The sequence below is a fragment of the Macrosteles quadrilineatus genome, unplaced genomic scaffold, assembly GCF_028750875.1.
Source record: "Macrosteles quadrilineatus isolate MER2022 unplaced genomic scaffold, UCM_ALF_1.0 Scaffold_7__1_contigs__length_78375512, whole genome shotgun sequence".
Taxonomy (NCBI): domain Eukaryota; kingdom Metazoa; phylum Arthropoda; class Insecta; order Hemiptera; family Cicadellidae; genus Macrosteles; species Macrosteles quadrilineatus.
Genome location: NW_026542600.1, coordinates 31,535,898 through 31,551,055, shown reverse-complemented (window position 1 = coordinate 31,551,055; position 15,158 = coordinate 31,535,898). Strand labels below are relative to the sequence as shown.

At 36.0% G+C, this 15,158-nt stretch overlaps 1 protein-coding gene across 1 annotated transcript in view; it reads right to left on the bottom strand.

The window, feature by feature from the left end:
* Positions 1-15,158, bottom strand: part of LOC128997871 (TBC1 domain family member whacked) — a 34,354-nt gene that overhangs the window by 16,237 nt on the left and 2,959 nt on the right. Inside the window, exons 2-3 of the mRNA XM_054423650.1 lie at positions 9,655-9,820; positions 3,147-3,246 (exon numbers count right to left, since the gene is read on the bottom strand). Coding sequence (XP_054279625.1) covers positions 3,147-3,246; positions 9,655-9,779 — 225 coding nt within the window. The 5' untranslated portion in view covers positions 9,780-9,820. The remainder of the gene's footprint in view (positions 1-3,146; positions 3,247-9,654; positions 9,821-15,158) is intronic.

The window sequence follows — 15,158 nt, the reverse complement described above, 5'->3', positions numbered from 1 at the left end:
TATCTGATGTCACCCTTATTTAGGCTCAGTAAGCCTTTCCAGTCTTTCATTGAGGGGTCTATAAGTGTTTTTGAAGTTTTTAGTCCTAGTTTATGTTCCGTTATGTTGAGGGTGAGGTTATGTTGACATTGCCAAGTATGAATGTAGTAATTTTGTGCTCTTCAATAAAAGTGGTAAAAACTAATTCATATTAACTATATGGCATTAAAAACAGTATAAATAGTTTTTTTTATTTTGCAGCTGGCTGGAAATATAATAAATACCTGTACAATATTGTGCATACTGTTTTAATTTGATTACAAATTTAGGAGTTACAAGTACAAAGTTAGCCTCATTGCAAGGAGGTTAGAACAGTTTTTTTTTATAAATTAGTTTATTTGACATTGACAAACAAATAAACTTTTATAAGTGTATGCCTGTAAATCATAAGTGGATCTAGCTAATTCAGTTATTATAATTTTATATTTGTAGCCTACACAACCTTCTGCATAGACAATTAAAAGTTTTTTTACAAAAACACTACTTACCATTATATGTATTTTAACAACCAGTGCACAAATAATCCATAAGTATACAAATAATATAAAGAGTTAGGTCAATGTACCTACAGCACTGATCAGACACTATATCTTCAAGAAATCGCTCACAAACAAATCAGTTGTCAACTACTTGAGCCTAGGTCATAAGTTCATCATCATCTGTGATAAGAATCAAGCTAGACAGAATAAGGATTTGTTATCTACATTCATACTGATTTATTAGTCACATAGTTCATAATATTATCACACCTAATTTCCTGTTTGCTTTGGTTAATTTAAATAATATTTTGTCTTGTACCATGTGTGATAAATGCTGAACATCAGGTTTATACACAAATCAAAAACTGATCAAAGATACAGTTACATGAATGGGAGAGTAAAGGTGTTGTTATAAAAATGGGACAACATTTATTGTTTCAAGAAAATGACTTAAACTTTGGCAAGGTTGAAATACCCATCTGAATATGTTGGGTTTGTATCTGTATCTATTTATTTTCAACCTGTATATGTTGAATGGGTATCCAAGGAGATCTTTTCTATTACCAGGACAGAATATTTAAATTTACTACAGAGTCAGTAGCTCAAAAACATAAGGAAATATACAAGAAAGCTTTGGTTGAAATTAAAGCCGCCTGGGAGTTAGCTTAAGTTACTAACAAAACCACGAGCCCATTTACTACAGTTCAGGGTTAAAAAAACCCCAATTAAAGATACCTCTCTTAATTTATCCACACTCATGAATACAGCATGCAGCTCCACTCCTAGTGGGCATGGTAGTCAAGAAAGCTTCAATGAAACATTATGGTATTATAAGTGACAAATGTTCTGAACTAGAAATATAATTGATTCAGCAAAGACGCTAAATGATGAGTTAAAACAATCTAGTAGGGAGGATTATTTTACACAAATACTGAAACAAGAACTGGATAAGACTAAACAGAAAATAGAAACCTTCAAGCAGCAATACAAATTATACAGGAATAAAATTAAAAAAAAAAAAAAAAAAAAAAAAAAAAAAAAAAACTCATGCAAGATATTCATACTAAGAATGAAAGTCTTCACTGTTTCCCTCCAATGGAAAGAACATCTCAGGATAAACCATTGGCATTTGGTCAGGCAAAAATCAAGAACAGGGATTAATCCTAGTAACAATGAGACAAATTTTGAATGCACTAACAGCTATGACATACTTATATTGGATGAAGCGGAGGGGGAGACAGGAGCGAATACAACATTGGCAACTGAAAATGAAAATTCGAACAGCAATAAAAGAAAGCAAAATTTAACAAAAAGAAAGCAAAATTTAACAAGAAAACATACTGGAAAATTAAGTGATTTAACCAAAAAGGACGAGAAATCTAAACTTATTATTCTCAGCGACTGCCACGGAAAAAAATTAGGACATCTAATTGAACAGAGGGCTTCATTTAATGTATGCTCATTCATAAGGCCAGGAGCAAGAATGGAGCATGTTATTGAAGAGGTTGAAAACCAACAAAAAAACTTACAATGAATGATTACCTTCTGGTAATCGGTGGCACAAACAACATAGAGTGCCCTGGTGCTATGCAAATAACAGATAGTGATTCTTCTTGAGGTTCCGAAGGCTCCTATGCCTTTAGCGAGGACGTTCCAGGCAAGTTTCTGAACAAGGAAGACACCAAGGTTTTTTGTTTCCTTCACTGACATCACTCTTTTCCCCCAAATTTCGGGGGGAATCAGTTTTATTCTCCTTCTCTTGAACGAGATTAGCTCCGTTTTGCCCGGGTTGATGGCGAAGCCCTCTTTTGAGCACCATCCCTCAATGAAGCTCACAGCTGTTTGGGTGAGGTGTTCCACAGTGGCTGTGTGTTTCCCTCTAATTTTGAGCACTAAATCGTCTGCAAAGGCTAGTATATATTGAAGTATGTATTTTATTTATTGTGAGAGGGGTGGACTTGTGGTCCAAGCACGTCAACCGAAGCTTACTGTGCATACCACTTGCCGCTAACTGGGTAAGCCTATGCCTGTGTCTTTGACTAGGTGCAGAGGAGATTTGCCCAATGTTAGCATCTGGTTCATCACCTGGCTGCTTCAAACCAAACAGAGCCCTTCTCCTAGCCCCAAGTACATCGCAATCTAGAATAAAGTGTTTTGCAGTCTCATAGGACATGTTGCAAAGTCGACACTCCTGATTGTCATTCACAATTCCTAGAGTGTGGAGGTGTTTCCTGGAATGGCCATGTCCAGTGATAAGAGCAAGTAGTCCAAGTCGTCTGCAAAGGCTTGGAGGTCCATGTCTCTTCATTCAGCCTCTCTCAAAAGGTCATCCACCACCAATGCCTACAACAAGGGCGAGATGACTCCTCCTTGGGGGCAACCTTGGCGGGATGTGATTGCTGCAGAGCAGCCACCAATTTCTGCTGTCACCTCCCTGCTGTTTAAAAGATCCATAATCCAACAGCAGGGAGGTGACAGCAGAAATCGGTGGCTGCTCAGCAGCTTTAAGGCTTAAAATAAATCTATCAACAGATAGGAAATCGGAATGTTACTTAAAATCCTTATATAATCACTGTGCAGTAGGTGTTATTGTACCACATTTCTTGGTTGTTGATAGTTGTTAATTACCTTTTTGTAGTTTTGTGACATGAACTTTTCCCAATTTTCCAGCATCTGAAGCCATTTCCTTTCTCGTTTAAGAATAACTGCAGGCGAACTCAGTCTTTTTCTAGAAACAAAAAAGATCCTTAAACCTAAGTACCTATAGACCTACTATAAAGCCTAAAAATCATTTTATAAGTGATCATCATAATTAGTTTAGCACCTGTGATGCTAATAATCAGTATTTGCTTTTAACTAAGAAAACCAATTAATATTTTGTTGTTTTAGATGACAGAGAGGGTAGGATTTTGTCTCCCAATTAGTATAATTGAACCTTTATCATATACAACCTAGCCTATGTTTTAATTGTGTTTACTTAACATGGAGGCCTATATGAAATGTGGATTCGTTTTTGGGCTAGAAAATATATTCTTTGGAGATCATAGATTGGAAATCAGAAATCATAATTTGTTACTACATGGACTTTGAGAACAGTAATAGTGTCAGTTAATACAAATACATACGTACAATATATACAATATGTATTTTATCCATACATCTGGCTACTACAAACCCCCGTTGGAGACAAAAGGTTATACTGTCGGCCAGAGCATGATTTCTGAAAATATAAGTGCCGAAACTGTAACCTATTTTATGTATACCTATTTAACTGTAACCTGTTACTATTGTGATTCTGACAGTGTTTTAAAGAATATTTTGACATACCACAATGTATTAATACATTGATGATGTGGTTGCATACCCCCTGACCTGACGATGTTCTAAGGAACGAAACTAGTCGTCATACCAGCAACTGTGGTTGGATAAGGTAATTCTTCTATTTTATCAACTATTTAATGTGTTTCGTACCTATTTTATGCCAATGTGTTATTTTTCCGAAAGAGAGGTAGGTACTAGAACACTGTTCCGCCGTGTTCCGTTGCAAATCCAGGGTGGCTACTGCATCAGTAATTTTAAATTCCCTGACTTTTCCCTGACTTTTCCCTGACCAATATATAATTTTCCCTGACCAAAAATACAGGTGATTTGCGTTAAATTAATGTTCTTACTTAGATATAATCACTAAATAAAACATAAAAATTACTGACTTCAAGCTATAGAAGCGTTTTTCAGGTTTTTCATTAATAGATTGCTGAACGTAAAAAGTCGAATAAATAGGCTAGGCCTACTAAAATATAAATATTTTATGGTTAATAACTGATGGAGTAGGCTTACCCAAATATATACTAAGATCAAGATGATAAGAAGAAAAAAGAAAGTGAAAAAATATAGGCTAGCCTATCACTGCTAGTTTTGGGCTATTCAGATAATCAGATATAGGCCTACTCTATAACATAAATAAACTTGCTGCTGGTATTTTGAGTAGAATTTTATTAGTATACTTACAGCTGTAGTAGTGCTGCTAAGTTTTCAACCACTCCTATTAAATCAAAGTTTATGTACAATCTATTTACACTGCACTCCACGAACATTTGTACAACTTATTTACATTTTTTCACATCCACATCATTAGTTTTTCTTTACAATACTTTTGATCTGCTCATTCAGCAGATCAGTTTGTTTTTGAGCTTCTTCCAGAATTTTTATTTTCTTAGTTTCTAATTCCTTTAAAAGTAGCTGCGCTTTCCTCTTATTCTCATTCTTCTCTGCTTCTTCTGTCATAACTCTCTTCTTTTCTTTTGAAGCTTCGACAAACCTGGAATGGGCATTTCTGGCAGAATGTATGAGGAGCTTATCAACATCCAAGTTTTGTATGCCACCCTTGGTTGAAATTGTGTCATAAACGACCCTCCTTGCTACGAGAAGTTCACATTTCATGTTTTCCATTACACATTCTGAATTAACTGAAAACCCTCTTTCAACATTTGCGTTTCCATGAGAAAGGGTTGAGACCAACTTTAAAACTTTAAGTAAATGTGGACTTGAGCCAACGGTTACAAGATTTTTCCAAAACTTGTCAAGACGAACATTTCGATTGTAGGCTTTTAACTGGATCATGGACTCAGGCTGCTGACAAATAGTTTCATACTCCCTCATGACTTTGTCCACAACTGTGCTAGTGATCCAATTATTCTCCAACAAAATTGTCAATAGTAGCTCCATCCTCTTCTTTGCGAGACCAAAATTCACTGTGACTACTTGTGGATCGAAACATGATACTGCTCTAGTCAATTTAAAAAACAAAGGTGACTTTATTAACATCTTGTTGATAAATTTTAACAAAGCATTTTTACAACTTTCTCTAAATTTCAAAATTTGTTGGTCAGAGATATTTTTTTTGTTGACTTTTGAAATAGCATTTTTTGTGGCGATACCAATAGCTACATCTTTACAGGGCAATAGGTTACTTTTCTCCAATTTTACCTCTTTCACAGATTTTGCTCTCTTTAATTCTTCTGGATTTACAATTCTATCCATCTGTATTTTTACCAGTGTAGTCAGATCGTTAAAAAGGAAAGGCGCCATCGGGACATCACTTTGGAATTGTGTCAAAAAAGGCTCCACATCAGAAGCAAGACCTTTGAAAAATTCCAATTTAGCATGAAGCAACGGATCTGATATAGCCTTTGAAATTACATCAAAACTGTAGGTGTTGATGGCTTTGGATTTGTTTACTTCTTCAACAAAAAGTTTCAGGCTTGGAAGAATGTCTATTGCTCGCTGAGCCACATCAGCATTGTGAAGCCACCGAACTGAACAAAACTTCTTGGGAAACAATTCAGACTTTGTAACAAAAATGAAGTGAGCCCTCCTAGCCGGACTGTCCTTAAAGAGGTTATACAGGGCTCTAAGGAATGGCACGATACCCCAACCTGTTTCTATCATTGCTGACTTAAAAGCATTGTGTAAAGTATGAAGTCCACAGCTGCCCAAATCTAAGATTTTTTTGTCATCTGGCTCACTGTTCATGTCATCTTTAAAGTCTTTCAAAAATTTAAAGTTAACATTAGGTCCGTCCATAGAAATCTGAAGAATTTTCTTTACGTCTACAGATTTAAGACCATCTTTAAAGGCATTGACTAGATCAGCAGCTGTTGCACGGCCTAAGAACTCAGAAGTTAAATAACGGGTTACTACTTCATCAGAGGTATCATCCCAAAAGCGGATATTAATATCCATCTGTTGCTTTTGGGCAACTTTGTTCAATGATTCATCGAATCCAACAACTAAAAATTCGCATGTGTTTACTTTCTGTATCAGTTCTTTTTGGAAATGTGGGGCAATGCCATAAGCGAGAAGGTAGCCTACTTTGTCACGCTGCATTTGCATCTTTTGTGCTATTTCACTGTCAGGGAACATATGCTTAAAAATACTTACATCACTGCCTGCAGTTCGCAGAGACTTATGCGTCATAACACTTTGTATAGCCCATATAATTTCAGATTTTGTAACACTGTCATTAAACAAAAATCTTTTTAGCCCACGAAATGTGTTGGCATCTTCTTGAGTAGGCCTAACCATAATAGCCGTATCCGTAGAGCTTGAAGCACTTGAGTCCGTCGTTGTTGCTTGCTGTTCACTTTCTAAGGGTTTGGAACCAGACGGGACCGATTGCGACTCACTAGGTCTAGTTAAAAAACATTTAACAGAAGCAGACTGTTGACGAGCTCGCATGTTTTTCTTGTGTTTTTCGCCTGTCATGTGACTCGTAACAGCGCGGCGGCCCATATTACTCAAATTAAATGTTTTTTGGCAAACTTTGCACTTAGCCACTTTTGTGTTTAGTGGTACACGCACAAGCCACGAACTAAACTCAACCTCGTTTAGCCAATTTTCTTGAAAAACTGTCAGTTTTGACATCGTTAATATAATATTAGGACGAAACGATTAATTAATACGACACTCAAAACCAAATCATACTGAAAAAACAATCGAACAATAACATTTACATTGCGCAATACCGGTAAGTAATGGCCGACCAAGACTCTGACTACTAACCACTTTTCGTGTCGTCAACGTCCGATACGAACTCCCCCACTTTCCATAAAAATGGAATCGCCCAGCCGTTGTCTTGACAACGGTCTCGTTATCGCAATCGCAGTCGCTGATTCGCTATGAGTCACTGAGCACGCGCATCATCATAATCGTCACTACCCACCCCACCACCCACCAAATTCAAGAATCCGACATTCTATTCTTTGTTTTTGAGGTGTTCTACTAAAAAACAAATTTCAATATCAACTAACTATTATTATTAATCAGTTATGTATATATATTTTATTGAAAAACATACTGTAACATCTTACTTTACATCACGAAAAAATGATAAATTGGTTTTTACAAATGTTTGCAGAAACTACGTGAACAAAATAGTCCGTATTTAAAATTCGAAGTATGTTGTAAATGTTAGGCTGTAAATAACTAATGCATTAGTGTGAGACATTTAGTCATCCGGCCTGTAATTTTGATAACAGAAAGAAAGAAATATATTGAGAACAACGTTAGAACAGAGGTAGAGTGTGTACGTGCGTGTGTGCGAGAGAGAGAGAGAAAGAGGGAGAGGGAGAAGGGAGACAACCGTAGAGAAACACAACAAACATAGGCGAATGGCTGGAGGGAGGGAAAGAGAAGATTGAGCAACGAAAGTGACCTTGAGGCATACTTAGCGACGTAGCTGTTGTAATGCGGGTGGTGGTGAAGGGGGGAGGGGTGGCAGGCGGCCTCACGGGGTCTCACAAAAACGATTACACCACTCAAAAATCTTTTTTAAACTCAAATATTTTTACTACTCGGGTACTCGACCAACCCTAGATAGCATAATTATTTGACGTTCATTCAGTTAAGTCATAAATTATCGGTAGGCTAAAAAATAATTCTTGCAATCAATATTAACCCATTATTTATTTTGGTAATGTTTATATTAATCATTAATTATAGTTATTTGTAGAAGAAACAAAATTTATTTAATTATTGAAGTCATTTTTAATAACAATAAAGCCAAGGAGCAGAGTGGGATTGGGCCACTGTCCCCCGCCCGATTTCCTCGCTGCTACTAGCAGACGAAACCTCTTGTCAACACGATAATGCGGACTCACGGCGGAAACGTATCCACGCAACAACATTCATTCAACTTTAAGTAATGTAAATATTCTGTGGTTATACTTTTCTATTGTAATCATCAATATATATCGCCAATCTACTTGTTTAACACAATTATTAAAATGCATATTTTCCCTGACCGTTTGCAAATTTCCCTGACTTTTCCCTGACTTTTCCAGAATCTTTTATATCCCTGACTTTTCCCGGTTTTCCCGGTTTTCCCGGTCGATCGCCACCCTGAAATCGAGCACTGCTGTAGGCCATTTAAATTGAAATCAAAGCTGAAATATTAATTAAGGTGTTCAGCCAACCGGGAAACAGAAAAACTGGATGCTGTACATAGATTTTGATTACCAAGAATTAAGTCCATGAGCTTTAAAAGAATTTTATATGGAACCAGGAAATTTGGAATTATAGCCAATATCCTTTGGCTGAGGGTCCATTTTTTATTAGGGTAATACAGTGTTCTTTTTAGTGATGTGTTGGTTCCATTTTTAAACGGTTCGGTTCTTGGCCAAAAAACGGTTCTCGGTTCCCGGTTCTGATTTTTAAAAATATGGAAAAATTTACATATGCTGATATTTATTTTATAAACATTTTAGTTCATCTTAAAATTAAAAATGCTTCAGGTGGTAGCAGAACTTCCACCTCTTGATATTGAGTTTTACTTTTGTCTAGCCTAAAATATTTGTGAGCTGGAAGAAGAAGCAGTATGATGCAATACAGATATCACGTATAGTCGTTATCGGCTTTTTTGCTTTACGATGCAATTAATCTGGAATGAACAGACATAAAGCAGAGAGGAACTACCGAGGTCAAATGAAACTCAACTCGTGCTTGCCATAATAGTTTACAGCCATTGTATGTATGGAGGCAATAAATTGATCAATTGTTCCGTCTCCGGCCACTTGGATAACTAGAAGTGTTTTGGTTTTCATGTACTGTCTTAAAGTAGAAAAATCGGCTACTGTACCGGTACTGCTACTGCTACGTAAGCAAGAGATTTAATGATAAAAAGTTAGAATAGAAACACCAGAATGGAAAGATAAAACAATAGAAGGGTGCCAGGGGTTGAGCAATTACCTTGAAATGAGCGCTCAGGCCACAATGAGTCAAGTAGAGTGGGGGGAAGGAGTGGGTGTGACCTTGAAGCTATAACCATAACTGAATTTGGAACGTTACAAGGTCCCTTCAAATTCAAGGTTTTTTTCCGGTTCTCCCGGGTTTCCCGGTTGGTATACATCCTGTAATATCTACTTCCCTATAGGGAAATTTGCTAAAAGAACAAATATCTAAGCTGAATGTCATTTCTAGAGAGCAATTCCGATTCAAATACGGGAACAGTTAATATGAACAAAAATTGGAGTTTAGCAGGGACCGAACATGGGCCTTTTGTTGCACTTGTCATGGCTACTTAAATAATCTCTTGGAGTGATTTTTGTAGGGTGTGCTGTATTTTTTCAGCTCTACTTACGGTTCAGGGCTGTACTGGGATCCCCCAAGAAAGCCGTGGCGATCAGGCACAGTAGATACAACAGACCCATTATTGAGCACTGAACTTGCTTCTGAGCAGCAGTCTTCATTTTCTTGATCACTCATAGCGAAGACTGTAAAAGTTCTCTTCTGTCTCTAGAAGTTATCTAACATTGAAAGAGAAAAAACAAATAAAGTAAATTAGGCTATATCAATTTCCTTAATCAAAGAAATTATAAATCTATTAGGTTAAAGCAGAAAACTATTTAACTTAGGCCTATGTTAATATTAGTTTAATTTAGAATAGTTTAGGCAGAGGGTTTTCATACTGTTTTAACGAATTTTGTTACCTGTTGAGCTATGCTAAACAGGTCCATCCATGGCAAGAAACTCTAAGTTAGGCTTTATTTTATAGAAATCCTGCAATCCTTCTAGAAGCAAGTTTTTGTGCTCAGACAGTAAATCTAACATTTTTTGCTACTTCCCAGGGATGAATGTCCCCAAAGAATGTCTAAAAATAATGTAGCCTAGGATCTTAACATTTTTAATAAACAGAGGTTTTAAAAAATAAGCGAAATTCGGTTTTCGCCTATTGGGTCTGATGATGATTGGAGTGTCCAATCAAAATCGATCACCACTTACCATCTTTTTTGTATATTTACCGTCTTGTGACAGTATAAGCGGAAATATGTCTTAAGTGTTATAAGACGTTTCTTTTATTTACTTTCCGTTAAAAAATAACACCTTAAAATATGTGTCCTGTGCAACCTAAAAGAAAAAGATTGTTTTGAACAAATTCAAGAGGCTCATAACGATGTACGCATCAATGTTCATGGTAGACACCATAATACAGGGTTATTAAAAAAGAATGGTGCAAAACTAAACGGTTGTTACGTCCGTTTTTGTGATTTTAAACAGCTGATAGTTACACCAATGGAAAGGGTGTGTTTATAAGTTTGTTTTGACAAGGTTATGTTTTGTCTCAGTTGCTTGGTTGAGTACCACGAAGCATGTCAACAAATGGCTAGATTAATACAAAACAAGAAAAACCATTTTATTTTTTAGAATATGCTCGTACTAATGCTATTGTTTGTGTTTAGCAGAACTTTCAGACTAAATTTAGGAGGGAAGCTCATTATCAGAGCTTTATAGCTTGTTGGATGAGGCAATTCAAGACAACTGGATGTTTGTGTGCCGACTTTTCATAAAGTGCCAGACACTGCAGAGAAAATTGAAGCTAAGTTTGCGCAGAGTCCAAAATCCTCGACAGTCAAAGCTGGTAGGGAACTTTACATAGGTATGTACAGCAATCCACGGTTTTACACAAGCAGAATATGAAAAGTCAAATATGAATTGTCAAATATGAATAGTCAATGAATATGAAAACCGTAGTCATTTCAGTTTCCATCTTTAAACAATACAATAGGTTATGGTGAATAATTTTATCAAAAAACAAATGCAAACTAATTTTGGCTTACCGTACATAATATATTTAAGTTGAACAAGAGAAAACGTGGCATGCTTAGGCCTATAATATTATAAAATGGAGATTAGAGGGATCTCTACCAAAGACAGGGTGTCTACTACATTCTGGATAAAAAATTCATGGACAATTCCCGTACATTTAAGGACACTTTGCCGTAACCTTTGTCGGTGTCATTAGGCCTACCGAATAATTTTCCTGATTTGTCAAACTGTATTAATCTTGTTATTCCCTGTAGTTGTACCAGAGAGAAAAGTAAATAATAATAGGTAAGAGTTAAAAATTTCAAAATAGAAATTTATTGAAAGTAAACAAACATAGGCCTTCCTATACTTTAGGTAAAGCTTTTATAGTGTAACAGAGAAACTCAATCATTGTCTCCTGCGATAGCGACAAATATCTCCATCGGTCACGTAAACTTCATAACATAGCTTATCCGATCCAGGCCGATTAATTTGGCATGATTCGCCCTGGCACAACGTTAGGTTCTCGACTACTTTTGAAAAAAAAATCTTTAATGCATATTGTTACTCAATTCTTAGTACAAAATCAAGGTATGGTAAGCGGCTATTAATAAGCAATAAGCACAGAGTAAGATTATTGTATTTTCATTTGCAAAGTTAATATCGACACATAGCAATCATTAGTTGTTTATCTTAGGCTCAATAACATTTTCTTAATATATTTTACAGCTCTTTCAAGAATCAAAATACCCAGGCCTAGACCTAATTATTTAGGAGGGCCTATATAAACTGAGTAACAAACAATGAGGTTATAATAGCAGCAAAGTCACTATCATCATTCTAGTTAATAAGATTTAGATTGCTTAAAGCATACAACTCAATAAATAAATATATGGGAAACAAAAAACATTGAAACCTGAATAGCCAACAATATAAGACAAAGATACAGAAAATGCAATGGCATAATTTGAAACCAAGCAGGCCTACATAGTGATAAAACATTAATGCAAACAACAATGCTTGTGGTTTTGTCAATTGAAAGATAAAATGTCCATAAAAAAGGGGTTAACTTACAAAATAAGACTGTATATTATTTACATGTTTAATATGAAACCATAAACAGTTTTATGGCACTAGGCACTGGCCGCGGCAAATTGAGAAGTGGAATTTAACAGCCATTATAAAGCTAATATTTTCACAAAATAGGTTTGGGATCTAATAATAATTACCCTAGTAATAAAAAAAAAGAAGTTGTAAAGGAATAAAAGTGATACAACTTTTATGAGCTAAGTTAGCAGCTGAGTCAACAGTTCTTGGAAGTACTTGACTTGACACTTGATTGTCGTGATAAAATATTAATGAGTTTGAGATTGCTAATGGGATTTTTATTGCATAATTACTCTAGTAATAAATTATGAAAATGTAAACAAACATCTGATTAACCTTTTATGTGCTCCTAACCAACTAGCGATCAATAAAATTATGGCCCATTAAAAATTTAAGGACATAGTCTGGCATTTAAGGACAATTTCCTACATTTCATGGCCAGTAAAAATTTAAGTACAATTCCCCCCGGTTGGTAGACACCCTGCAAAGAGTAATCTGTGAGGATTTAAATTCAGTTTTCCAGTCTTCTTAAGCCTTCATGAGACGACGACATGCATTGGCCTCGTCAGCATCAAAAGATAGAGGGGGACAAATGTAGGAAGGGGGGGCCCACCGGGGGGCTTGGGGGTGCTCCCCCAGAAAAAATTGTAATTTTCAAAGCAGTTTCGTGACTTTTTAAAGCCATTTTTAACACCAAAAACCGTGCCCAATTGTCCATAAACTCCCATTTCACCTGTTGTTTGTCATGAGCAAATAGACAATTTAAAAATTAAACTATGACGATTGCATTAATAAATTTATAAACACGCTGTAGACTACGGCCATATCCTCCTAAAAGCCGTTTGGTGACTTTATACAGCCAGTTTTAACGTCTAGAACTGTGTGCAAAACCTCCCAGCATTTCCCCCTTTATTTGTCGTGAATAAGTAGACATTTTTAAAACTAACTATGACGATCGTATTCATTCATAAATCTCAATAAATATTGTAGGCTACGGCCGTATCCTCACAAAAGCTGTTTACTGACTTTCTAAAGCCATTATTAATGTCTATATCTGTGTCCAACCGTCCAAAAACCTCCCGTTTCACCTGTTATTTGTCTTTGTCATGAGCAAGTGAAGTAGACATTTTACAAATCAAACTATGACGAACTTGCATTCATGAATTTCAAAACATGCCTACTGTAGACTACGAAGCCATATCTCCCAAAAGCCATATGGTGACTTTATAAAGCCATTTCTAACGGCTAGAAATGTGCCCAATTGTCCTAAAACCTTCCATTTAACTGATATATTTATATGCCATGCAAGCAAGTAGATATGTTTTTTTAACCTTACGTTTTCTCCATTTCTTAGATCTGTCACAAAATGTATGGTATCAAATTCAATGACGTTTGAACACTAATATTTAAACCCACAATCTTACATTTTTACAAGCAGGTTTTTTATATAAACAATTTGTTTTTGGCCTTCTGCTCGCTTCATTTGACAATAAACAGTTCAAGGTTCAAGTATCAACTCTTCCAAAAAGTAACAACTAACCTAAAAGAACTATAACCTATACTGATACTACCGACAGATACATCACACGAGGAGAAAAAGGTTAACGTAGGCCTACATCTAAATGTAGTTTCAACCACTGCTGAGTGCCGACTGACGGTGACGGAACGGACTGAAAGTCAAGTCTGACTGAAACGCGAGAAGACATTCAAGATCAAAACAAGCGTCTAGGCATCCAGTTCCAGTGCAACTCGAGGATCGTGGATCAGAAGACCCCTCCACCACCGCACCATGTCGTAAGCTTCCGAATCACACAGCGAAGCGAGCACACCTTGCTTGCTGGCAGTGATCGATCGGGTGAACACGCATTCTGTATGATTTTTAAAATTCCTTTTAAAATTTGGTATGGGGACAAACCTGACTTTTCAAATATTGGGGGGGACGCGTCCCCCATGTCACCTATGGCGGCGACGCCCGTGACGACATGAGAGCTAAATCTGAATAACAATATGCATTAATTTGATTTTTTACCCTTTCCACTCTGATTAGTTGATCCCTTGCTGTCCCACACGCTTGCATTTATTGGCATGCAAAAAAAAACATGTTTAGGGTTTTGTGTAAATATACTGACTAAAATTAATTATTTGTCGTACTTGAGGGCTTTTTATTCTTATTCAGCATAAAATTGTACACAAGTAAAACATAAAATTAAAATAGATATAACCATAAAATATTTTGTGTATGGTCATAAGATGAGAAAAGCCAAATTAACCATACAAAATATTTTTGGGGGCTTTTTAAAAAACGTTAACACATTTCAGGATTTGTAAAACACTTGATCGACATTAGTTATCTAGTAGGCCTAGCCAATTCAAAAAAGGGTTGGAAAAAGGGTTCATTACAAAAAGGGTTAGATATGTTTTAACTGAAAAAATCCATTTTCAAACTATGATTTCTTTTGGTGATTTTGGTCGTTATGGTTTTATACTATCGTCACTTCTTTATTTCTTACTCCACAGCTGACTAAATAACTTATAAATATTTTTCGTGCTACCAAAGACATTAATGAGGAAATCATTGAGTATGTAGTCAACACAAGTTCAAAACATGCTAACACTATAGGCCTACCTATAAAAGGGATTTATTAATAAAAAGCCGATGCTGAAAATGACGTGGCGGCCACAACATACGAGTGAAACTGTCAGACGTGAACGTCGCGGAAGCGGCGACATACGAGCAGAAAGGGTTAAAAGCAAAGGGACTTTAATGCTGTTTAGAAAATACAATAAATAAACTACAATACATTAACTATTAATCACATCAACATAAATTGTATAGAAAAAAAATATAATTTATTCTGGTGAAATACCAGTAGGCCTAATAGAAGCTAGGCCACTGCCGACATGATCATCCTCATTCCAACCCTCAACATCTGTTAATAAACGTTCCATAGT